Genomic DNA, 26033 nt, shown 5'->3' with positions numbered 1-26033 from the left:
CTCTACAAACCAGCCTTTCACAGGAAGTGGTTCTGGGTTTTGCAGTAACTTTAGAATCTATTTCCTGATCGGGGAGGAGTAGAATCGCCTGCCTTCTGTCACACACACTTGTTGCTGGGAGGCATTTTAAGGTGTTCTTGTCTACCCAGAGTTAAGTACATGTAGAGACATCATAAATGCGTGTTAACTCAAATCTTGTCACACTATAATTATTCCCCCTTTCTCAAAAATTCTTACCTCTTGTTTCTTTCCTGCACCCTTCCCCTTTGCTTCATCTAGATTTCTACATCTGTAGCATTTCAGGGCCGAGCCCGGCCCTGCCGCTGAGTCTCCCCTAGTTCAGCGGCAGCAACCCGGATTCCAGCCGTCTTCAGCCTTCATCCAAAAACCCAGCTGTAGTCTTTCTCACAGGTAATAGTATCAAACTGTCTACTTACACGTTTTGAACTGCCTCCCCTCTGGGTTGCCAACTCCCTACAGGCAGATTCCTATCCTGTTTTCCTGTTCCTCATAGGCCTACAAAGCACATGAAAGTCACTTGGTTTACATGCACATTAGTGTTTACAGGTTTTCTGGAATGATCCTTGTGCTTTGAGGAAACATGGACTGGTAGGCCTCAGAACTCGTCGGCTGACTCTGCGTCCCAGCTGCAGGACAGCAGCTGCTCATCCTGAGGGAACTCAACCTCAACGTCATACACGAAACTGGGGTCATCCTTCCTCTTCTGATTTTTCTCGAAGAGTTCATCCATGATGCTTTTCCTCTTGGCGAGCTCCTTGTCATCCAGTTTGTTCAGGTCTTCCTCGGGGTCAATGGTTGTTTCCCGCTGGGTTTGGTCCAGCGTTTCTGCCAAGGTCAGGCCCTGCAAGTGACCTCGTAGGAAAGCAAACAGCCTCTCGAGCTGCTTCAGTGACACCTGTTCCAGGTAAGTCCTGTGCCGAGGGTTGTTCTTGAGTTGTTCAGCAGCTCTGCTGCAATCTAGGAGGGAGGGAAGAGCACATACCGGACACATATCACTCCCGTCACAGACTACTGCAAGGACTGCAGTAACCAATGTTCCGAGATCACTAACTCTGTGCTGGGCAAGTGGCCAAAGGGGTTTACTGAAACTAGCCATTCTTTAGATCTGTTCTTTTATAATAAATTGTGGGGTGTGGTCACGTTGCTGTGTAGCAGGTTTGGTTTTGTTTTTTGTTTTTTTTTTTTTTCTTCCTCAGATTAAAACATTCCATCCTATTGGGAAGTTCCTTCAGCCAAAAATAACTCCAGGAAATCCCTAAAACTGACCAGATTCACTAGGCCCTGGCCTCCTTACGATAAAGACTGCTGAGAGTCACTCTCGGAACAGCCAAGCTTCACAAAGACTCTGGAGACCAGCCAAGCAGCCTGGAAAAAAAAAAAAAAAAGCCAGCAGAGCTGCCCAAAAGAGGCTCAGCTAAAAGGACACTCTCCATCCTCTTGAGCGGCCTGCTGGCTGTGCAGTGAGCTCCAGGTTCCCAGCACTGTGAGCTGTCACCCATGCTGGGGTGGATGTTGGTGGTGCTGCTGCCTTTGAGTCATTTCTGCTCCTGTAAGTAACCCCTCACCCATCTTCCTGTAAGTAACCTCAGTAAAGCTCATCGGCTCACCAAACTGAACTACAATGGTATCCACACTTCAGTCTGTCATGGGCTCACTATGTGGGATAAATACACACAAATATGTTGTGTCTCCTTAGGAAAAGTTTGTCACACAACACATGCGTGCCTGTGATCTTGGCATTTGGAAGAGTTGGGAAGATAGAATGTTTGAGGCTAGCCTGGATTACTTAACTAGAGCCTGCCTTAATAACAAGCTGTGTATGGTGGTACGCGTTTATAATGGCTTCTCATCCCAGCATTAGGGAGGCCAAATCAGAAAGAACTATCTTTCTACCCGCTAAATAAAACATTTAAACAAACAAAAACTCTTCTCTGTCTGTCCGTCTGTTTGTCTCCTTCCCTTCTTGCCTCCTTTCCCCTCTTTCTCGCTCAGTGGGGACTGGATCCAGGGCCCTGCACATGCTAGGTGAGTGCTCCACCTCTGATCTGCATTCTTCCCCAGCTTTTTTTTTTTTTTTTTTTTTTTTTGTGAAACAAGTTATCTCAAGTTATCCAAACTAATTTTGAATTTGCAATTTTCCTGCCTTAGCCACCTAAATCGCTTGAATTTTAGGTGTATGTCACCATACCTGGTGATATCAGGCGTTTTTTGTTTTTTGTTTTTGTTTTGTTTGGGTTTCTCTGTGCAGCCTTGGCTGTCCTGGACTAGCTTTGTAGACAAGGCTGGCCTCGAACTTAGAGAGATCCACCTGCCTCTGTCCCCCTGAGTGCTGGGATTACAGGCGTGTGTCACCATGCCCGGCTTGATGCCAGGCTATTTATATTAAGTGAGTTGAGAATATTTGAGACAGGAGGCGAGGGCTGGAGAGCTGGCGCTATGGATAGGAGCACTTGCTGCTCTTGCAGGGTTCCTGAGCTCAGCAACCCAATCAGGGAACTCACAGGCTTGTAACTACAGCGATAGGGAGTCTGATGCCCTCTTCTGGTCCCTGCAGACACAGAGACATAAGTACAAATCAACTGAGAAAAGGCGGAAGGGGGCAAGATAAAAGGAGGCGCACCTGAGAACTTGGAGAAGTTTCGCACTGGCATGATGCGCTGGCGGCTCTTCCCTTGGTTTTTGTCCTCGTAGATTAAGATCACAGCTGGAGGCCGGAACCTAACTCCACATTTCTTGGCAATGCATTTCATTTTCACATATAATTCAGGGTACACTGGAGGAAATTTGACACAAATGGGATAGCCTTACAACGATTTCCTGAAAGAAGACAATCAAACTGAGGTAGGTATTGAATACATCTCTCCCCTCTCCTCAGTGGGTCTGCCTATAGACTAGCTCCAGAATCGTATGCTCAGCTAATGAGGGTCGAGCCCTCAGTCGAGACTTTTGAGGGCTCCCTTGAAAACTCAGCTCAGCCCAGGCTAGCCTCAGTTCCTTGCATCTCTGATTGGGAGGCAGGTCATTCTCACACACGAGCTAGGTAACGCCATTCAGTCCAGACCCCTTTACGCGCTGCATTCTTACCAGAGATCACACACGAACCTCAAGGGAACCCAAGAACTGACCTGCTGGCCTATAGAATAATTTTCATTTTTCAGTTAAAGGATTTCTAATTTGCCCTTTATCAATAGCAAGGCACTATAGTCTTTGGAACTGTTTCCTTTTTGAGACAATACCTCATATAGTCCAGGCTGGCCTTGAACTTGCTATGTAGTGGATGACGTTGAACTCTGATCCTCCTGTCCCTATGTCCTTGGTGTTAGAATTACAAGCATGTGAGACCAAGCTTGGCTTATGGGGTGTTAGAGAGGGAACTCAGAGCTTCATTCATGATAGGCAAGGTTTCTACCAGCCATGAAAATGCCCAGCACTTAAAAAAAAAAAAAAAACCAACATTTTGCACTGAGAGGTCCCTTAGACCAGATTGAACACTGGCCCCATACTCTCTGGTTTTATTTATTTATCCATTTATTAATTTTTCTTTTAAAAATATTTATTTATTTTTATGTATATGAGTGCTCTATCTGCATGAACACCTGATGCCAGAAGAGGGCATCAGATCACATTATAGATGGTTGTGAGCCACCATGTGGTTGCTGGGAATTGAACTCAGGACCTCTGTAAGAGCAGCCAGTGCTCTTAACCACTGAGCAACCTCTCCAGCCCCATCATTTATTTCTTTTTATTTATTTTTTGTTTTTTCAAGACAGGGTTTCTCGGTGTAGCGCTGGTTGTGCTGGAACAATCTTTGTAGACCAGGCTGGCCTCCAATTCAGAGATCTGCCTGCCTGTGCCTCCCAATTGCTGGAATTGCCTGGCCCCCTGAAGTCTTTCATTCAGCAAGAGGTTGTTTGCACCCTACCATCTATTCCCTGGTAATCTCCTTGCCCTAGGAAGGCAAGAAGAGTGTCCGTTTTCACTAAGCTCGTAGGCCAGGAACATAATAAGGGCAATACTCGTTTAATGCTGTGTAGTAATACAAGCTAAGGTTCCTATATATTGTCCTGGGGCTCTGAGGAAGGAGTTAAGTACTGTTAACTGTTACTAGAATTGTTCGCTTGTGTTGAGGCTTCCTTCTGTGAGCATGAAGACCTCACAGGGCAGCAATTTCACAGGCTCAGCTTACACCTAGCAGCCTGGAGTGGGGAACTGTCAGCCTTTCCTTGTAAGTGGCCAGCCTCAGATTTCCTTCCTTCCTTCCTTCCTTCCTTCCTTCCTTCCTTCCTTCCTTTCTTTTTCTCTGAGGATATTCTAGGACCGCAGCTGAGGACAACCATCATGAGCACGCCACACCAGCTTGCACAGGCCTCAGTGAGCATTAGTAATCCTTCTATCTTCACCCAGTAACCCTGATGGCTCAGCAGCAGGTCTGGGGTGTAGAGCACAATATTCATTTGCATGGAGGGTTGTGTCATGATTGGTGCAAACATCCTTGCCTCACATCCATCTGGCACCTCCCTTCTGGAGTCACCTGGGCTACACCCTCTTTGTGCTCCTCCCTCAGGAGCAGATCTGCTAGTCTGTTAGCCAATCTGTTCTGCCTCTAGGTTGCTTAGCAACCTCTGACATCATCACAGGCTACAGCCACCAGGTGTATGCCAGAGGCACCAGATATAAAAAGGACCAAAGGGACCCCCCTCTCTCTTATTCAGTCTGTCTTTCTGTCTCTCTCTTTGTCCCTCCCTCTTCCCTCTCTCCCTTCTCCCCTTCTACAATAAATCTCCAAATCAATTCTGATACGTCTCTATTTATTTTATATCCTAACAGCAGGTATCATAGGTTACAGCATTAGACTCATTAAAGGCTTTTCAAGTGCACCCCCCCCCCACCAGCTTTTGCTCTTTAGTATTAGCAGACCGGACTGAGTTATCAACACAAAGAAAACATGATAAACTTGGCACATTGGTAGCAGCCTCCACCCTGGCGGTAGCAGTTGCAACCCAAGAAAGCACGAAGGTTCTAGAGAGCAAGTAGCCAACGCAGAAGCCTGGGACCAGTGGTGGTGGAAGCTAAGAGCTTCAGGAGGCTCCCAGGCCTTAAGGGCTTAGGATTCTCACACCCTAGGCCCAACAGCTATAACACTAACCATGGTAGGACTGGAGTGTCTCAATACTCAAGGCCCCCAGGAACTGTGACTCTAGCAGATGTCTGGGCTGTCCTTCACTGCTGCTGGAAATAGAGCATTACAGGAGCTGCCAAATGCGGGAGCAACAGGTGCAACCTGGGCACAGAGAGCCTTATGTCTCTGGCTTCTAGGTCAGGGCCACTAAGTCCCTATTTCTCAGTGTTTGCATTACAGTCATCTAGGCTGTTAGTTAAGCCCAGGTCATGGACACTCAAGGGCCTGGGAACTCTCTCTCTCCTACTCAGGATTTCAATCCAGTTAGAGCAAAATGATCCCAGCCAGCTGACTAGTAACAACGGTGTCAATAGGTTAGGAACAGTTAAAGTGGCAGATCTCAACAGGCATAGTGCCTTATTATGTCTATAATCCCAGAGCTCAGAAGGCCAAAACAGTAGGATTGCCCTGAGTTCAAAGACAGCTGCTTGAGAACTCTATTCCCTTACAGACAAAACGTAGGTAAGATGGAGAAGCAGCCTCTCCAGATATTAAACAGTACTGTTTACGTGGCTTTTATTTCAGGTCCTTTGTCTAAGTACAGTATTTCTCCAGATATAAGAAGCACAGATTGGAGGACACAGGGATGGGATAATCATTGAGATATAATATGAATAAATTAATAATAAAAAAAAGAAACACAGATTGCCGGGTGTGGTGGTACACACCTTTAATCCCAGCACTCAGGAGGCAGAAGCAGGCAGATCACTGTGAGTTTGAGGCCAGCCTGGTCTACAGAGTGAGTCCAGGACAGTCAAGGCTACACAGAGAAACCCTGTCTCCAAAAACCAAAAACCAAAAGAGAAAAAGGAAAGAGAAAAGAAACACAGATATTTTCAGATTAATACCTTCTGCTCTCTTTTTCCTTCTCTATGCTCAGTGGCAATGTACACTCAATTATAAGAGTTGCTTAGATGTAGCTGTGATGTGCAAATGGTGACATTTTTTAGGTCAGATAACATATCTTCATAAACTTAGTTCTGTTAGAGAACAACTGTGGGCACATTGTTAAAGAAAGTAACAATAAGGCGGAACTCTGTGAGTTCGAGGCCAGCCTGGTTTACAAAGCTAATCCAGGACAGCCAGGGTGTCCCGCCTGGAGAAACCAAGAAAAAGAAAAAAGAAATTAACTCAGGGAGGTGAAGGCAGGTGGACTGCTGTGAGTTCTAGGGCAGCCTGGTCTACAAATTGAGTCCAGGAAACCAAAGGAATGAATGAATGAATAAACAAACAAACAATATTAATGTTTGTTCATTATAGAAAAATAGGGACAACAGGAACGGTAGCACACGCCTGAAATCCCAGCACTCAGGGAAGCAGAGGCAGGTGGGTCTCTGTGAGTTCGAGGCCAGCCTGGTCTACAAAATGAATCCAGGACAGCCAAGGCTACACAGAGAAACCCTGTCTCAGTAAAACAGAACAAAACAAAAAGCAGGGCAGTGGTAGCGCACGCCTTTAATCCCAGCACTTGAGAGGCAGAGGCAGGCAGATCCCTGTGAGTTTGAGACCAAACTGGTCTACAAAGCCAGTTCAGGACAGAGAAACCCTGTCTTGAAAAACCAAAAGAAAAAAAGGGGGCAGGGGCAGAAAGAAAGAAAGAAAAAGTGGACAAAAGGGAGAGGAAGAGAAGATGAAATATTCACCCAACTGCCATTCTTTTTTTTTCTAGACATTTTATATCATTATGATTTCCTGAGTTAAAAATGCAAATTTTATGGTTGCCAAGTAGATTTGCCATATAGGATCATAAGCTGTCTTCTTACCCCTACTGTTGGATGTGTGAATTTTTACTCCCCTGAGTTTACTCATAATAAAGAGTTGCTTTTCATATTGCTGAGCTCTGCCCTGGGTCTGAGTCAGCGACCGCTACCATTCCCAGTTCACTTTACTAAAGTGTGACGTCAGTAAGCATTCTACAACATACTACTAAACATACTATATGGTCTACAAGCTCAAGCAAATGGCCAGGCTAGTGCATAGAATCGATAGTAATGTAGGGTCTTGACCATAGAGTTTTCCTTTTAATTTGTTGTTGTTGTTGTTTCGAGACGGGGTTTCTGTGTAGCCCTGGCTGTCCTGAAACTTACTTTGTAGACCAGAGATGAACCTGTCTAATGGGATAAAAGGCGTGCTCCACCACCGCCCTGGTTTTCAGCTTGGTTTTTTTTTTCTCCCTCTTCTTTGTCCATATTCCTTAATAGTGTGCTTGCAGTGCTTTGTGTATTACGCTGTCTTCCCACTCTGAGACCTCATAGCCTTCTGATCTGCCTGTCAGCACCAGCACTCTTTAAGCCTGCTAACACATTCCGCAGTTGGGAGGAATGACAGCACATTTACCTAATTTTGCTTGTACGGATATACTTTTCCTGCCAGGGATCAATGTCCGTGTTCCCCACAACACCTAACAGGGTTCGGAACTCCCAAAGCACAGACCCGACTTTTTCCTTACTCAAGTCCTCATCAGTGCAAGGCGACCTTCTTACCCTGGAAGAAGTACATGGGGCGCAGGTCTGAACATCCGTGAGAGGGTTGTTTCCATCCAACCGCATTGCACAAAGGCGCACTTCAAACGACTTTGCGGCGAGGTGGGGCCTGACGCTGCAGGGAGAGGCTACAGCCATAGCCTAAAGGGGTAACCATGGAATGAACTCAGAGGCAGGAGGTGCAGCCTTAACGCATCCGGCTGTTGACAGGAGGCAGGCCTGAGCGCCGCGAGTGTGGGCCTAAGGCTGCTCGCCTGGTCCAGAGGCCAGGCAGGGGCCCCTGTCCAGGGTCGTTCCCAAGGCAACAGCCCGGGCACGCGACTGCGCTTGCGCAGCCTCTCGCCCCGCCCCGGCTGGGAAGGCGAGGGGCGGGGCCGGGAGCGGGCCTCAAGGGAACCTAGAGTTCCTGAGACTCTTCCCAGTGCTAGGGCACCGTGGATGCTAGGGCGCTTGCGCGTGGGGCGCTCGGTCCCCCGGGCGGGTAGGAGCGCGCCCCGCGTCGTGCTCAGACTTCTTCCGCGACCGCAGCTCGTCGCGCGCGCCCCTCCCGGGCGTCCTCGCTCCGGCGTCCTGGCTGCCAGTGCCGTGGCCTGGCTGCTCCTCTGGGCAGCTTGGCTAGTCGGCGCGCTCGCCTCGAACTTCAGCGACGCCCCCTTCGGTGGTGGTAAGAGGGCTGTGGGCTGAGGGGGTGCGCACTGACAGCGGGCAGAGGTGGGGGGCACACGCGGGATCTCGGGTACCTGAGGCCGGAGGAGGTTAGCAACAAAGGCCGCGTGTGTCCCTTCCTTCCCAGTGATCCTCTCCCAGTGATCTTTGCTCCTTGTTCCATCCCGGGCTTCGGAGCCGGGCTTTGTCTTTCCGAGGTGGGACTGTCAAGCTGTGGCTAAAATACTAAACAAGTACAGCCAGGAAGCATCTTGGGATGTTTATGGTACCCTTGAAGCTGCTATGTGCTGGCTGAGAGTCCAGCGAACCCTTCGCGTCCCGAGAAGTGTAAGAATGACCAACCAGATAGCGTGTAGAAAGGGTGAGGTGGTGCGTCCAGTGTAGTGAACCAGTGCATTTAAAAAATTGGAGTTACTAATAGGAATGTGATGAGGGGTTACTACGAGAGGTAGGGATTAACTCAAAAGAAGCTGCATCACCAGAAAGTCCACCCCAACTTGAGTGACTTACCAAAACAGCCAACCCTGGAGCTCACTAAGCAGCTTCCAGGCAGCTCATCAGTCCCAACGTGTGGTCCTCCCGCCCCGCCCCCGCAACTGTTGACACCCCTTTGTACTGTTTGTAGGGCCTTCAAAAATCGTCCAAGTATTTGTTCTCCTGGCTTCACAAGGTTTCTTCACATTACTGAGTAATAGGTTTATCACACTGATTCACGCTGTTTTAATGCTCTTCCCACACACTTCTGAAAGTCAACGTTTTATAGCAAGGTACCTGGCTACTGAGTATTTAGTCTATCTTTTCTTTTTGTTTGTTTCTTAATTTTTGATATTTGAGACAGGGCCTCTCTGTGTCACCCCTGCTGTCTTGGAACTTGGTATGTAGACCAAACTGAGGGCTAGGACCAAAGGTGTGTGTCACCTCCGCTAGTCTTGAAGTTTTAGTCACTGAGTCCAAAATATGCATGGGGTCAGTTTATGAAAGATTTCTGTTTATTCCAAGTTTGTTAATGAACTCTTTGAATCTTCAATTGCTTTTTGTTTTCTTGCTGTGTGTATGTGTGCGCGGGCACGTGCGCGGGCACGTGCGCACCTTTTTAACTTGGCCAACATCTTGACAAGGCACCATTGTCCAATCTTCCAAGATTTGTAGGCATGGATGTAACACAAAGGTCGCCATTATATATCTAACATGGTTTGGTGAGTTAGGATGATGTCTTGGCATCATATGAACAAAGTCCTTCATGTGTGGTGGTCTGTTTGCTTCTACATGTATTACATTCCTCAGACAACCACAGAGAGGACTGGTCTAATGCAAAGACACAGATATTAAGTGATGGACTAACTGAAGCCAGACAAGGCAACTCCCATGGTGATATTCTCAACCTCAGTGATGTACTACTGAAAACAGATTTATACAGAGCTCAAACTGCTTATATTTACATTTTTTTACCTTGGGCTGTTAGGTGGTTAAATTTTTCTAGTAAGTGAAGGCTACTATAGTACTAATTTTCTAACTTAAGATTTCCTTCACTGTGCTTATTTTTCATTTTTAATGTTTTGATTTTTATAGGTATAAGGGCCATATGTTCTGAAATTATTTTGAGGCAAGAATTTTTGAAAGATGGTTTCCACAGGTAAGCTGCCCATTGATTTCCACTTATATTGAAATACTGCCTCATAATGTACAAGAAAAAGTGATAGTTGAAATAATGATAAACTGGAAAAATTGTTTACATTTTTGTTTCTGTGTTTGTTTTGAGATAAAGTCCAGGTCGTCCTCAGACTTGCTATGTAGATTAGAATAACCTCCGACTTTTGATCCCCCTTAAAATAACTGGAGAAAAAGTAGCTTACTGTGTACATATGTATGTGTGTGATTTTATTTAATTTGATATGTCTTCATTTTTATTCTATTTATGTTTTCTTTCTTGAGACAAAAGTATTGCCGTGCAGCTCAAGTTGGCTTGGAATTTATGTGATCCTCCTTACTCAGCCTTCTGACTGCTGGAATTATAGGTGTAGCCATGATTCCTGGCTTATTTTGCTTTTATTTTTATTATCTTGCCTTTTAAAAAGATTACTTTTCAAAAAATATTAATTCAGTAGCAGATGGAATACTGACACTGTTATGTGGTGCCCAGTGCTACCTTTATATCCAATCAGCAAGAAAGCCACTACCGGGGATTTCCTCTTGGGCTGAGAAGGGTATTTTTTGTTGTTGTTGTTGTTGTTGTTAACTTAACTCAAGCTGGGGTCATAATGTGAGGAGGAACTTTCAACTGATAAAAATGCCTCCATAAGATTGGCTGGTAGGCAAGTCTGTGGGGGAAGTTTTCTTAACTGATGACTGATGTAAGAGGGCCCAGCCCACTGTGGGTGGTGCCACCTCTGAGCAGCTGTTCAAGGTAGCAAAGTGTGCAAGCCATGTGGAGCAAGCCGGTAAGCAACACTCCTCTGTGTCTCTGTTTCAGTTCCTGCCCTAACATCACTTTGGGAGTCCAGGCATGAAATTTTGAAATGTTTTACTTTTCAGCTCCTTGGTCACTTTTTTTCAGTCTTCTGGACTTATATCTTATTTACATCTTAGCATCCAGCAAAAATTCAAGGAGTTTATATTTGGATTATTTTATTGATTTTATTTTTTACTATAAGTTCCTTTCTGGGCTTAATTCTGAGACTGCTGCTCCAGTCTCTGGCAACCTGTCTTGCTGTTTCCTCAAGCAAAAGCACCATGCCGTGCTTGGACCTCCTCTGCACTGTAGTCCAGAATTTGCCTCTGCACAGAAAGCTGGGACAGCTATACATCTTATTTCATACCATTGTTTTGAGATAAGGTCTCACCAGATAGCGTGCAACTTTCAGAAATACTTCTGCATTGGCCTGAGTGCTGAGATTATATGTGTGTACCCTCCTCCCCAGTTTATAACCTATTTTAAGCTAATTTTCAGAGAAGATATATTTTAGCCAGGCTTGGTGGTGCACACTTTTCATCTGAGCACTCAGGAGGCAGAGGCAGTTGGATCTCTGTGAATCCAAGGCCAGCCTGGACTATAGAGAGAGTTCCAGGACAGCCAGGGCTTCACAGAGAAACTGTTATTATTTAAAAATGAGATGGGAGAAGGGAAATGGAGAGTATTGGGAGCTGAGTGGGTTGTGAGGGTAAGAGGCAAAGTAAGAGAGAGAGCGAGAGACAGAGACGCAAAGTGGGTTTGTCCTTTTATCCTGGGCCCCTGGCACTCACCTAGTGGTGGGCAGCTGATGCTGTCAGAGGTGGCTAAGCAACCTAGTGGGCAGGCTGCTTATATGCCAACAGAAACCTTGTCTCAGAAAAAAAGTGTGTGTGCATGTGTGTATACCTGGCAGTATGTGTACATGAGCACAGGTATATGTGTAACTGTGGGCATATGTACACTAATGCAGTTGTGTGTGCACCTGTGGGTATGTGTACATGAGTGCAGGTATGTGTGTACCTGTAGGCCTGTGTATGTGAGTGCAGGTGTGTGTGTACCTGTAGGCCTGTGTATGTGAGTGCAGGTGTGTGTGTACCTGTAGGCCTGTGTATGTGAGTGCAGGTGTGTGTGTACCTGTAGGCCTGTGTATGTGAGTGCAGGTGTGTGTGTACCTGTAGGCCTGTGTATGTGAGTGCAGGTGTGTGTGCACCTGTAGGCCTGTGTATGTGAGTGCAGGTGTGTGTGCACCTGTAGGCCTGTGTATGTGAGTGCAGGTGTGTTGTGCACCTGTAGGCCTGTGTATGTGAGTGCAGGTGTGTGTGTACCTGTAGGCCTGTGTATGTGAGTGCAGGTGTGTGTGCACCTGTAGGCCTGTGTATGTGAGTGCAGGTGTGTGTGCACCTGTAGGCCTGTGTATGTGAGTGCAGGTGTGTGTGTACCTGTAGGCCTGTGTATGTGAGTGCAGGTGTGTGTGTACCTGTAGGCCTGTGTATGTGAGTGCAGGTGTGTGTGTACCTGTAGGCCTGTGTATGTGAGTGCAGGTGTGTGTGTACCTGTAGGCCTGTGTATGTGAGTGCAGGTGTGTGTGCACCTGTAGGCCTGTGTATGTGAGTGCAGGTGGCTAGCTGTATGTGAGTGCAGGTGTGTGTGCACCTGTAGGCCTGTGTATGTGAGTGCAGGTGTGTGTGCACCTGTAGGCCTGTGTATGTGAGTGCAGGTGTGTGTGCACCTGTAGGCCTGTGTATGTGAGTGCAGGTGTGTGTGTACCTGTAGGCCTGTGTATGTGAGTGCAGGTGTGGTGTGGTACCTGTAGGCCTGTGTATGTGAGTGCAGGTGTGTGTGCACCTGTAGGCCTGTGTATGTGAGTGCAGGTATGTGTGCACCTGTAGGCCTGTGTATGTGAGTGCAGGTGTGTGTGCACCTGTAGGCCTGTGTATGTGAGTGCAGGTGTGTATGCACCTGTGGGTATGTGTACATGAGTGCAGGTGTGTGTGCACCTGTAGGCCTGTGTACGTGAGTGCAGGTATGTGTGCACCTGTAGGCCTGTGTATGTGAGTGCAGGTGTGTGTGTACCTGTAGGCCTGTGTATGTGAGTGCAGGTGTGTGTGTACCTGTAGGCCTGTGTATGTGAGTGCAGGTGTGTGTGCACCTGTAGGCCTGTGTATGTGAGTGCAGGTGTGTGTGCACCTGTAGGCCTGTGTATGTGAGTGCAGGTGTGTGTGTACCTGTAGGCCTGTGTATGTGAGTGCAGGTGTGTGTGTACCTGTAGGCCTGTGTATGTGAGTGCAGGTGTGTGTGTACCTGTAGGCCTGTGTATGTGAGTGCAGGTGTGTGTGCACCTGTAGGCCTGTGTATGTGAGTGCAGGTGTGTGTGCACCTGTAGGCCTGTGTATGTGAGTGCAGGTGTGTGTGCACCTGTAGGCCTGTGTATGTGAGTGCAGGTGTGTGTGCACCTGTAGGCCTGTGTATGTGAGTGCAGGTGTGTGTGCACCTGTAGGCCTGTGTATGTGAGTGCAGGTGTGTGTGCACCTGTAGGCCTGTGTATGTGAGTGCAGGTGTGTGTGTACCTGTAGGCCTGTGTATGTGAGTGCAGGTGTGTGTGTACCTGTAGGCCTGTGTATGTGAGTGCAGGTGTGTGTGCACCTGTAGGCCTGTGTATGTGAGTGCAGGTATGTGTGTACCTGTAGGCCTGTGTATGTGAGTGCAGGTGTGTGTGCACCTGTAGGCCTGTGTATGTGAGTGCAGGTGTGTATGCACCTGTGGGTATGTGTACATGAGTGCAGGTGTGTGTGCACCTGTAGGCCTGTGTATGTGAGTGCAGGTATGTGTGTACCTGTAGGCCTGTGTATGTGAGTGCAGGTGTGTGTGCACCTGTAGGCCTGTGTATGTGAGTGCAGGTGTGTGTGCACCTGTAGGCCTGTGTATGTGAGTGCAGGTGTGTGTGCACCTGTAGGCCTGTGTATGTGAGTGCAGGTGTGTGTGTACCTGTAGGCCTGTGTATGTGAGTGCAGGTGTGTGTGCACCTGTAGGCCTGTGTATGTGAGTGCAGGTGTGTGTGCACCTGTAGGCCTGTGTATGTGAGTGCAGGTGTGTGTGTACCTGTAGGCCTGTGTATGTGAGTGCAGGTGTGTGTGTACCTGTAGGCCTGTGTATGTGAGTGCAGGTGTGTGTGCACCTGTAGGCCTGTGTATGTGAGTGCAGGTGTGTGTGCACCTGTAGGCCTGTGTATGTGAGTGCAGGTGTGTGTGTACCTGTAGGCCTGTGTATGTGAGTGCAGGTGTGTGTGTACCTGTAGGCCTGTGTATGTGAGTGCAGGTGTGTGTGCACCTGTAGGCCTGTGTATGTGAGTGCAGGTATGTGTGTACCTGTAGGCCTGTGTATGTGAGTGCAGGTGTGTGTGCACCTGTAGGCCTGTGTATGTGAGTGCAGGTGTGTATGCACCTGTGGGTATGTGTACATGAGTGCAGGTGTGTGTGCACCTGTAGGCCTGTGTATGTGAGTGCAGGTATGTGTGTACCTGTAGGCCTGTGTATGTGAGTGCAGGTGTGTGTGTACCTGTAGGCCTGTGTATGTGAGTGCAGGTGTGTGTGCACCTGTAGGCCTGTGTATGTGAGTGCAGGTGTGTGTGCACCTGTAGGCCTGTGTATGTGAGTGCAGGTGTGTGTGTACCTGTAGGCCTGTGTATGTGAGTGCAGGTGTGTGTGTACCTGTAGGCCTGTGTATGTGAGTGCAGGTGTGTGTGCACCTGTAGGCCTGTGTATGTGAGTGCAGGTATGTGTGTACCTGTAGGCCTGTGTATGTGAGTGCAGGTGTGTGTGCACCTGTAGGCCTGTGTATGTGAGTGCAGGTGTGTGTGCACCTGTAGGCCTGTGTATGTGAGTGCAGGGTGTGTGTACCTGTAGGCCTGTGTATGTGAGTGCAGGTGTGTGTGTACCTGTAGGCCTGTGTATGTGAGTGCAGGTGTGTGTGTACCTGTAGGCCTGTGTATGTGAGTGCAGGTGTGTATGCACCTGTGGGTATGTGTACATGAGTGCAGGTGTGTGTGCACCTGTAGGCCTGTGTATGTGAGTGCAGGTGTGTGTGCACCTGTGGGTATGTGTACATGAGTGCAGGTATGTGTGTACCTGTAGGCCTGTGTACGTGAGTGCAGGTGTGTGTGCACCTGTAGGCCTGTGTATGTGAGTGCAGGTATGTGTGTACCTGTAGGCCTGTGTATGTGAGTGCAGGTGTGTGTGCACCTGTGGGTATGTGTACATGAGTGCAGGTATGTGTGTACCTGTAGGCCTGTGTATGTGAGTGCAGGTATGTGTGTACCTGTAGGCCTGTGTATGTGAGTGCAGGTGTGTGTGCACCTGTAGGCCTGTGTATGTGAGTGCAGGTGTGTGTGCACCTGTGGGTATGTGTACATGAGTGCAGGTATGTGTGTACCTGTAGGCCTGTGTATGTGAGTGCAGGTATGTGTGTACCTGTAGGCCTGTGTATGTGAGTGCAGGTGTGTGTGCACCTGTAGGCCTGTGTATGTGAGTGCAGGTGTGTGTGTACCTGTGGGTATGTGTACATGAGTGCAGGTATGTGTGTACCTGTAGGCCTGTGTATGTGAGTGCAGGTGTGTGTGCACCTGTGGGTATGTGTACATGAGTGCAGGTGTGTGTGTACCTGTAGGCCTGTGTATGTGAGTGCAGGTGTGTGTGCACCTGTGGGTATGTGTACATGAGTGCAGGTATGTGTGTACCTGTAGGCCTGTGTATGTGAGTGCAGGTGTGTGTGGACCTGTGGGTATGTGTACATGAGTGCAGGTATGTGTGCACCTGTAGGCCTGTGTATGTGAGTGCAGGTGTGTATGCACCTGTGGGTATGTGTACATGAGTGCAGGTATGTGTGCACCTGTAGGCCTGTGTATGTGAGTGCAGGTATGTGTGCACCTGTGGGTATGTGTACATGAGTGCAGGTACCTGAAGAGAGGAGTCTGATCCTTGGAACTAGAGTTACAGGCTGTGGGTGAGCCACCTGCCATGGATGCTGAAACTGAGCTCAGGTGCTCTGCAAGCGCAGCGCTCACTTAACCCCTGAACCCTCTCCAGACCTGAGTTAATTTTTGTAGATGTTTATGAAATAGTCTTTTTCTACATAGAAGCCAGTGTCAGTACTACTGTTGAAAGACACTGCTTTGCCCATGAAACCATATTGGTTCTTGGAAATATTAATATATGTGTGATTCCTTTTGGATTTTATTCCTTTCCATTGGTCTCCATCTGTTTTTACACTAATGCTATGTCATGGCGCATGGCATGAGTTATGGAACATTTAATGAGTGGTCTCTTGTGGTGTGTTTCATTTGACATGATAGTCTACTTTTGGAAAATGAATTTGAAATATGGTGCTATGCTATTATGGATGTAATGTTTATCTTATTTAATAACTGAATGAGGAGATTTACTTTAAATATTCTTGTCTTACAGAGACCTTTTAATAAAAGTGAAATTTGGAGAAAGCATCGAGGACTTACAGACATGCCGGCTCTTAATTAAACATTACATTCCAACAGGACTTTTTGTGGATCCATATGAGTTGGCTTCATTACGAGAGAGAAACATAACAGAGGTAAGCTATTGGGGAATTTTAAAAATTAATTTATTTATTCACTTTACATTCCAGTCCTAGCCCCTCCCTCCTCTCCTCCCTCTCCCCTTCTCCCTCCCTCTTCCCCCCGTTCCCCCTCCCCTACTCCTCAGAAAAGGGGAGCACCCCCTCAACCCACCCCAGTACATTAAGTCTCATCAGGACTGAGTGCATGTCTTCCTCTGTAGCCTGGCGAGGCAGTCCTGCCAGGGGGGAAGTGATCAAAAAGGCTACAGAGTCCATGTCAGAAACGCCCCCGCCCTGCTCCCTTTACTAGGGCACCCACATGAAGACCGAGCTGCCCATTGGCTACATCTGTTTCGGGGGCCTAGGTCCAGTCCATGCATGGGCCTTGGTTGGTGTTTCAGTCTCCACAAGGCCCCCTAGGCCCTGGTTGATTGGTTCTGTTGGTCTTCTTGTGGAGCTCCTATCTCCTCTGGGTCCTTCTGTCCTTCCCTTCCGTCTTCCACAAGACTCCCAGCACTCTGCCCAATGTTTGGCTGTGAGTCTCAGCATCTGTTTTGATTCTGCTGCTGGTTGGAGCCTCTCAGAGGACAGTTGTGCTAGGCTCCCATCTGCAAGCATAATAGAGTATTGTTAGTAGTGTCAGGGATGGGTCTCCCATGGGGTGGGTCTCAGGTTGCGCCAGGCATTGGTTGGACATTCCCTTAATCTCTGTTCTATTTTTATCCCTGCGTATCTTGTGGGCGGGGTAAATTTTGGGTTGAAGTTTTTGTAGACGGGTTGGTGTTCCTGTCCCTCTCCTAGGAATCCTGTCGAGTTAGGAGGTGGCCTTTTCAGTCTCCATGTCCACTGCTTCTAGGAGTCTCAGCTAGAGTCACCCCCATATCTTCCCAGGAGTCTACCCTGTCGTAAATTCCAGCTTGTCACAGAGTGCCCCCACCCACGGTTTCTCTTTTCTCTGCCAGCCCTCTGTCCTGCCCTGGATCTCCCCAGGTCTGATCTCCGCCCTCATTTCTCTCCAAGCTCTCTCTTCAAATGCTTCCCCTGTATGTTCTATTTCCCCTTCTTAGTGAGAGTCAAGCATCCTCCCTGGGCTCCTCCTTGTTACTTATCTTCTTTGGGTCTCTACATTCTAGTATGATTATCCTGTACTATATGGCTAAAATCCACTTATAAGTGAGTACATACCATATTAGGGAATTTTTAATGAGAAATTAATATAGGAATGCTGTGATTTGGATTAAGGTTAAATGGCAGATAATCATTTTGTAGTTAAAATTTTGTTACAGTTTTTAGAGCACTTTTTTGCAATAGCATAGGCATATTCTTCAACAAATGAGCGACAGTTTGTCAGGACTAAGCCAGCCAGCCTGAGGTAGTTAAATGCTTTTTGGTGGTATAATTCATAGGTTAGTCACTAAGAAAGTTAATGTACACATGTGTATAGCCCTCTGAGAAGGTGCAGGGTTAATAAATAGTGCTCAACTGGTCAATGGGAAAGACACGCTGGCTTTTTGCTTTACTTTTTAGTGTGCAAGTGTCCTTGCATTTGTACATGTACCTGTAGGTGCATGTGTGAAGGCCACAGGGTTACATAGGATGTGCGCCCCCGCCCCATCTCTATCTTATGTTTTGTGTCTGGGTCTATATTAGTTACTTTCCTATTGCTGTGATAGAACGCCATGACTAAGGCAACTCATAAAAAAGAAAGTTTAATTGGAATTACGGTCCCAGAGTCTATGCAGGCTGCTGGAGCAGCAGCTGAGAGCTCACCCACAGGCTTGAGGCAGACAGGCTTTGAGACCTAAAAGCCTGCCCCTGCCCCCACCCCTCCGTGACACACCTCCTTCAGCAGGGCCACATCTCCTAATCCTTCCCAAATAGCCACCAACTGGGCATTCAGACCGCCACAGGGTCCCTCACTGACCCTGAGCATGTGGCATTTGGTTAGACTGGCTGGCCAGTTCGAGCAGAATCCACCTGGCTCCTCCCTCCCACCCCATAGCAGCTCTAAGGGTACAGCTATGCCAGACTGTGTCTGGCTTTTATGTGGGTTCTAGAAATTGGGACCCCGGTCCTTAAATGTGCTTAATGAGCATTTTACACCTTTAGGCACTAAATGAGTATATAAGAAAGAAGAAAGATTCCAAGTAAATAAGTAAGGGTCTGGAGAGAAGGCTCAGTGGGTAAAAGCACTTGCTATCAAGCATGAGGACTTGAGTTCAAGTCCCCACAACTCTGGTAAAATCCAGGTGCTGAGGAACAAGTGCCTGTACACCCGGTGCTTCTACTGGGAGAAGGGAGGCAGAGAGAAGAGGATTGAAGCTCTCAAGCCAGCTAGGCTGGCATAGCACTGTCCCAAGGAAGTTGGAAGGCAGGGACGGACACCCGAGGACATTTTCTTGATATGTGCGCGCGCGCGCACACACACACACACACACACCCACACACACACACACAGACAAAAGGATCTCAGCTAGGCTTCTCTAAGAAGAGCAAATGAAGGGGTTGAGAAATGGCTTGGTGGTAACAGCGATTGCTGCCCTTCGCTTTCCAGCATCTACAGTTCACAGCTGCCTGTGAGCTCCGGCTCCTGGAGGACCTGGTGCCTCTGGCCTCCATGAACACTTGCACTGCCGTGCGTATGCTCACTCACAATCATGCACGATTAAAAAGAAATTCTTTAAAAAAAGACTGAAACCAAAGTTTAAGAAAGAAAATTACGATTATAGTGGAAATCAGTATATAGTGTATAGACTAGGCTGGCTTCTAACTCAGACATCTACCTGCCTCTGGCTCCTGAGTGTCAGGGCTAAAGCCGTGTGTTGCTATATCTGGCTATGGTTGTGTTCTGACATGTGAAAATCTGTAGTAGGGAACAGAATTACTGCAACATCATAAGCAAGAACAACTAGTGTTATAGGTCAGTACATAAGATTTCTACTTATGAAAATAAATACCCTTTTAACAGTAGACAGATTGAGCTTTAAAGTAATGAGCTCCCTTGTGGCCATTAAAGCATTGAAATAGTGGCCGATACGCTTGGCAAATCGTCAGTGGTTTAATGTGGGTCACCTGTGAGGTTAGTGCTCCATACGTCTGTGTATAACCCTGACATTTGCTAGTAGGCTGCTATTCCTGTGGGTGAGAGAGAAAGAATATGTGACAAGCACCAAGCCTTGCAGTCACAACCATATAGGAAAGTGACCATGCATGCTGTAACAACGTATGTGACAGTGCTAATTAATGGTTTCTCTGAGATGTGTTGGAGCTTTGCATAGACAATCTAAAGTGAAGGAAAGGGTGAATGACTGTGTGTGTGTGTGTGTGTGTGTGTGTGTGTGTGTGTGTACTTGTGTGCGTGCATCCATATACATGTTCCATATATAATCCCTGTGTGTCTCTTGCTAAATAAATACACTATAACTCAGGACTTCACCAATTGTTCTTGCTTATGATATCTGTAATAATTCTGTTCCCCGATATACTACAGCTCTGAACGCAGCCGTAGCCAGCTGTGGTAACACATGCCCTTCCTTAGCCCTGACACCCAGGAGGCAAGTGATCTCTGTGAGTTAGAAGCCAGCCTAGCTTACACAGAGTTCCAGGCCAGCCAGGGCTATGATTGTAAATACAGATTTCCAGTGTAACAAATTTCTACATCTCTGTATTTTTACTTTTAACATAGAATACATACCTTTTTATGAGACACAGCTAGTCTAGATTGACCTGAAATTTGTTCACTATGTAGCCCAGGCTAACTTTGAACTTATAGTAATCTTGTCTCAGATTCTTTTTTTTTTTTTTTTAATTTAAGATTTATTTGTTTATTATGTATACAGTGGTCTACATGTACATCTACAGGCCAGAAGAGGGCACCAGATCTCACTATAGATGGTTGTGAGCCACCATGTGGTTGCTGGGAATGAAACTCAGGACCTCTGGGAGAACAATCCATGCTCTTAACCTCTGAGCCATCTCTCCAGCCCCTTGGCTCCATGGCATGCGTGGAGAGACCAGAGGACAACTTTGAAAAAGATTTGTGTATATATTTATTACTGATTTTTATATATCTATGTGTGAGATTGTGTGTGCACATGTGGTCGGTGTCCACAGAGTCAAGAAGAGGCTGTCAGATGTTTTGGAACTAGAGTCTACAGGCATTTGTGAGTATCCAACATGGATGCTGGGACTCAAACGGTGGTCTACAAGTAGAGAAGCCTGTGCTCTAACTACTGGGCCATATCTTTAGCCTGGGGGAAACTTTTTGGACTCAGCTGTCTCCTTCCTCCATATATTTCAGAGTTCGAAGTTAAGTAAGTGGTCAGACTTGCTTGGCAAGTCCTCTTATCTATGAAACAATCTCTAGGAGTTGTTTTTTTTGTTTTTTTTTTTAAATAAAATTTTGCTGGTTTGGAATGATGGTGCATACCTGTAATTTAAGGACTTGGAGGGGTGAGGCAGGAGAATTGTAAGTTCAAGACAAGCCTGAGCTGCAGAGTAAGTTTGAATCCAGCTAAACAATGAGACACCCTGGATGTGTGTGTGTGTGTGTGTGTGTGTGTGTGTGTGTGTGTGTGTGTATGCACGCGCCAGAGAGACAGAGACAGAGCTACAGAATAATTTGTTGGAAGTGGTTAAAGGTTGCTCAGTGGTAGATAGATCCCTTGCCTACAGTGTAAAAAGCCCTGGTTTTGAGCCCCAGCACCACAAAATAAAGATATTTTTCACACCTCCATTGTATGCCCACTCTAGAAAGTTGCTGACCTTTGCTTGACTTCCTGCCTGCGGTGCTCTGTCTTAACACTGCCATCTTACTTCACCAAGGAACAGGAAATGGCCATGATGATACTTTTGGGGGGGGTGTTGAGACAGGGTTTCTCTGTGTAGCCTTGGCTGTCTAGGACTCACTTTGTAGACCAGGCTGGCCTTGAACTCACAGCGATCCACCTGCCTCTGCTTCCCAAGTACTGGGATTAAAGGTGTGCGCCACCACAGCCGGCGATACCAGTCATTTTAATTTAACACAAATTGAATGGTTTTTGTCAATAGTTGTTCTCTAGTTTACTTTTATTATTCATAGATCATAGCCTGTGTTTTCTACATACAATTAAGGATGAAAAGAGGATTGAAATAGCAGATAACAGGGAAACATTTGATGCTTCTGCCTACAGCAGTCTCTGGGTTTTACTTTTTGTCTTTTTTATTTTTCTTCGTTCGTAATTTGTTCTTGGCTAATGTTTGTTTTTTTCTTCAACAGGCAGTGATGGTATCAGAAAGTTTTAATATAGAAGCCCCCAACTATTTGTCCAAAGAGTCTGAAGTCCTCATTTATGCCCGGCAAGATGCACAGTGCATCGACTGCTTCCAGGCCTTTCTGCCTGTGCACTATCGCTATCACCGGCCACATAGGAAAGATGGAGACACCCTGATTGTGCTCAACAACCCAGATTTATTGATGTACTGTGACCAAGGTGAGGGCTGCAAGGCTTCTGCGGGTTGAAAATAAGAGTAAAGGTATTGTGGCATGCCCTAGTCAAAGACAGGAGTGGCAAACGGGTCATCCTTTGTAAATTTTTGGTTATAATATTAAACTCACATAGAAAAGCCACACACACATATGATCTAGAGAATTGTTGTAAGTCAGATGCCTGTAAATACTTCCTAGGTCAGGAAATAAAACTTCACAGGCCTGTAGGATGGCTCAGCAGGTAAGGCACTTGCTGCTAGGCCTGACCACCTGCATGCATGACCCTCATGACAGGAGAGACCAACTCCTGCAAATTGTCCTCTGACCTCCACATGTGTGCATGGTGCATATGTACACACAGGTACACACACACACAAATATATATATTTGAGCGAGGGAACTTTTAATCCTGCATGTCTCTGTTAGTTCTTTCCTGATAGGAGCATTAACGGCTTTTTCACTCCATTCACTTCCTTTATCCAGTGTGTTTTCTGTTCCTGTTAATGATGCCATTGCTTATCCTAAATAAACTTTGAAGAAGTGTTTCTCCTGAGAGAACAGGGAATTCTGATACTGTTTGTTTTGATCTGAGTGCTTTTCCTGGCAATGTTTGATATGGAAATTTATCAGACTGTATACTGAAGATGTGTTCACTGTTCTGAATATAATCAGATACTTCAGAACTGGTTTTTGAAACAAAAGGTCTTTTTTTTTCCCCTGAAGTGATACTTCAAAAGAAGGTAACATTACATTTTTAATTTTTTGTGTTTTGATTCTGTGATTATCACTGCAATTTCCCATCTCTTAGCGTCCACATAAGAGAGGACCCCAGCACACCAGCCTGTGATCGATGGGTCCAAACCATCTACCGTGTGTGTCGAACTGTTTGTATCCTCATATCCCAGCATGAATGGCTCCTGGTGAAATGCAGGACAGGCTTTGGCCTTGAATCAAAATATAAGTTTTCTGACGTCTTGTTTTCTCCCCTCTTCTCAGAGTTCCCAATTTTGAAATGCTGGTCTCAGTCAGAAGTCGCAGCTCCCTGTGCTCTGAGGAGTGAGGAGATCTGTCGGTGGAGAAACATGCACTATAAATCAGTAAGCTGCTTTCTGCTGTTCCTGTAGCGCACTGCCTCATTTCACAATCGGCCTGCTGTCTTTCAAGGCTTAGCGTGCTGCATTCTAATATAGAGCACATTTCACTGCTTTAATACTGTTTCTTTGCGACTGATGGCCACAGTGGGTGAGGTTGGGATCATTTAAATTGGGGGCTGGTGCTGTAGGGTGAGTCCCATGCATCATTGGCCCAGAGTAAAATACAGCTGGTACCCTTTGTAAAGGTGTGAGATGGAGAGGAAAGCTGGGCAAATCCGTTCCGTTTTCCTTTGGCAGGAAGATGAGAAGTTTAAAGCCATCCTCAGGCACACAGTGAGCTGGAGCCCAGCCTAGCTGCACGCAACCCTGTGTCAAACTTAAGGAGAGCGTACTGTTTTTAGAAAAGGAGGCCTCAGGATGTGGGTTAGTGGTGGAGTGCTTGCCTTGCATGTGAAAGATCTGGGATTTGAACCCCAATATAGAAAAATTAAAACTTGAAAAATGAGAAAAGGCCAAGTATGGTGTAACATGTCTGTCATCCCAGCGCTCAGGAGTTTAAGGCAGTGAGTTTCCAGGCCAGCCTGGGTGACCTAGGGAGTTCTAGGGTAAACCCTGCCTTTCTTTTTAATTTCCCTTTTTATGTGTGTGTATGTGTGTGCATGCGTGCGCATGTGTCGTATAGAAGTCAGAGAACAACTTTTAGGAGTCTTCTTTCTACCCAGAGTTCCTTTCTCCTCCTCCTCTTCTTCAAATTTTTTTTTTTTTTTTTTTTGAACTTGCTCTGTAGACCAGGCTGGCCTTTAACTCAGAGATCCTCCTTCCTCTGCCTCCCCAGTGCTGGGTTAAAGGTGTGCGCTACTATGGCCTGACATAGCAGTCACCTCTGTATGTTGAGGGTTCCTTTCACCGTGGGTTTGGGTTTGGGAAGTCAGACTGAGGTCATTAGACTTGGATAATAACAGGTCATTTAATTGTTTTATTTTGTTTTTCAAGACAGGGTTTCTCTGTGTAGCCTTGGCTGTCCTAGGCTCACTTTGTAACTCAGGCTAGCCTTGAATTCACAGTGATTTGCCTATCCCTGCCTCCCTGAGTGCTGGGATTACAGGAATGTGCCACCACTGATAACAGGTACTATCTTGCCTGCCTAAAACCCTGTGACTGTCTGTTTCTTTTTCTTTTCTTTTTTTTTTTTTTTTGAGACAGGGTCTCTCTGTGTTAGCCTTGGCTGTCCTGGAATCGCTTTGTAGACCAAGCTGGCCTTGAACTCACAGTGATCCGCCTGTCTCTGCCTCCCAAGTGCTGGGATTATAGGTTTGCGCCACCATGCCCAGCTCTTTTTTTTCTATTTTCAAAATAGGGTTTCTCTGTATAGCCCTGACTGTTCTGGAACTCACTTTATAGACCAGGCTGGCCTTGATCTCAGAGGTTCACCTGCCTCTGCCTCCTGAGTGTTGGGATTAAACATGTGCCTCACCATTGAGGCTTAAGATCTTGCCTCTGAGTTTGAGGCCAGCTTGGTCTACAAAGCCAGTCCAGGACAGCCAGGGCTATTACACAGAGAAGCCCTGTCTTGAACAACCCCCCCACCCCCTGCCCACAAAAAAAGATCTTGTCTCTTAAGAGAGAGAGAGAGAGAGAGAGAGAGAGAGAGAACTAGAAAGTTAGAACTAATGGATAGTGTAAACTTGAGTTATGAGAATCACAGAAATGGTCTCACCGTGAGATGTGCATTTAAGTGACTCTAATTCTTATTTTGTTTTCCCCTCCCTCCCTCCTTCCCTTCTTCCCTCCCTTTCTTTCTTTTCTCTACCCACCAACCACCCAGGCAGGGTCTCATTATGTAGTGCTGGCTGTCCACAAACAGATCTATCTGATTCCTAAAGGCTGGGAATTAAAGGCATGTGCCACTACCTCTTGGCTTTGTTTTCTCTTTTAAAAGAATATTTTTTAGTCAGGTAGTTGTGATGCATGCTTTCAATCCCAGCACTTGGGAGGCAGAGGCAGGCAGATCTCTGAGTTTGAGGCCAGCCTGGTCTACAAAGAGTTTCAGGACACCCAGGGCTACACAGAGAGAAAAGCCTAGATAGATAGATAGATAGATAGATAGATAGATAGATAGATAGATAGATAGATAGATAATCTATTCTAACCGTTTAAAAGATTTCTTGACACACTATATATTGATAACACCTAGTGCCGCGCACCCTCCCAACTTCATGCCCTCCTTTTAAAAACTTTTATTCATAACCTAATGCTTCTAGTCAGTGCTGTCCACCTGCACATGGATGTGGCTCCCACAAAGGAGAGTAACTCTTCCTCCCTTAGGAACCCTTAACTGCCTAGAGCTCCTTGGCCCAAAGTATGCATTTCACAAGTGTCTCCCACATCTTCTGCGCTTACATTCCTTCTGCCCTCTTGTGAGAAGTTTCTAGAACCTTGAATGGCAGGAGCTTGAGGTAGTTGAGCACCCAAATGTTACTAAATGTCACTGACTTTCTGCTCCCCTCTCTCCACAGATACTTAAGAATCTGACCCTGCAGGTGCCGGTGGGGCTGACTCTGCACACCCCTCTTGTGTGCTCTGTGACCCTGCTCATTACCATCCTCTGCTCTATGTTGATCCTTGTAGCTGTTTTCAAATATGGCCATTTCTCCCTGTGAGTTTTATACAGTTATGTGTTTTCTATGAGCCTAATAAATGAGACCTATTCATTTGTGACAAGAAGTGTTCTTTTCAGAAATAACGAGCTATTTTGTCTTCACTTAGGTTAAAATTGTAGCCGGGTGGGTGGTGCATGCCTTTAATCCCAGCACTGGGGAGGCAGAGGTAGGCGGATCTCAGTGAGTTCGAGGCCAGCCTGGTCTACAAAGTGAGTCCAGGACAGTCAAGGCTACACAGAGAAACCCTGTCTCAAAAAAGCCGAAAACAAACCAAAACAAAAAACCAACCAATCAAAGAAACAAAATTGTGTTTACCAGGCAGATCACTGTCAGTTCATGCCCAGCCTGGTCTACATTGTGGGACCCTGTGTGAAAACACAAACAACAAAAATACTATGTTTCCCAGAAGACATTTTGGGCCATTGTCA

At 46.6% G+C, this 26033-nt stretch overlaps 2 protein-coding genes across 2 annotated transcripts; one reads left to right on the top strand and one right to left on the bottom strand.

The window, feature by feature from the left end:
• Window positions 1-398: 398 nt before the first annotated feature.
• On the bottom strand, window positions 399-8005 carry Cep19 (centrosomal protein 19). The gene is made up of 3 exons (XM_051149761.1): window positions 7684-8005; window positions 2642-2794; window positions 399-978 (listed from the first exon to the last, which is right to left on the bottom strand). Exons 1-3 carry the CDS (start codon window positions 7697-7699, stop codon window positions 617-619), a joined length of 531 nt encoding a protein of 176 aa, XP_051005718.1. The 5' UTR covers window positions 7700-8005; the 3' UTR covers window positions 399-616.
• Window positions 8006-8057: 52 nt separating this feature from the next.
• On the top strand, window positions 8058-25676 carry Pigx (phosphatidylinositol glycan anchor biosynthesis class X). The gene is made up of 6 exons (XM_051149763.1): window positions 8058-8347; window positions 9919-9982; window positions 16258-16399; window positions 21642-21855; window positions 22848-22948; window positions 25462-25676. Exons 1-6 carry the CDS (start codon window positions 8122-8124, stop codon window positions 25603-25605), a joined length of 891 nt encoding a protein of 296 aa, XP_051005720.1. The 5' UTR covers window positions 8058-8121; the 3' UTR covers window positions 25606-25676.
• Window positions 25677-26033: the final 357 nt, after the last annotated feature.

Source organism: Acomys russatus, chromosome 8 (assembly GCF_903995435.1).
Source record: "Acomys russatus chromosome 8, mAcoRus1.1, whole genome shotgun sequence".
Classification (NCBI taxonomy): domain Eukaryota; kingdom Metazoa; phylum Chordata; class Mammalia; order Rodentia; family Muridae; genus Acomys; species Acomys russatus.
Note: the sequence above shows the minus strand (reverse complement) of the source record. Positions and strands in the feature narration are given on the sequence as shown.

Bases quoted from the DNA above. Each gene is read 5' to 3' on its own strand.
- Cep19 (XM_051149761.1), bottom strand. The intron at 979-2,641 runs GTGCGCCTCCTT...CCTCCCTCCTAG, and splicing joins AAACTTCTCCAAGTTCTCAG to ATTGCAGCAGAGCTGCTGAA.
- Pigx (XM_051149763.1), top strand. From the start codon at position 8,122: ATGCTAGGGCGCTTGCGCGTGGGGCGCTCGGTCCCCCGGGCGGGTAGG. The intron at 8,348-9,918 runs GTAAGAGGGCTG...TGATTTTTATAG, and splicing joins CGACGCCCCCTTCGGTGGTG to GTATAAGGGCCATATGTTCT. The intron at 21,856-22,847 runs GTGAGGGCTGCA...CCCTCTTCTCAG, and splicing joins ATTGATGTACTGTGACCAAG to AGTTCCCAATTTTGAAATGC.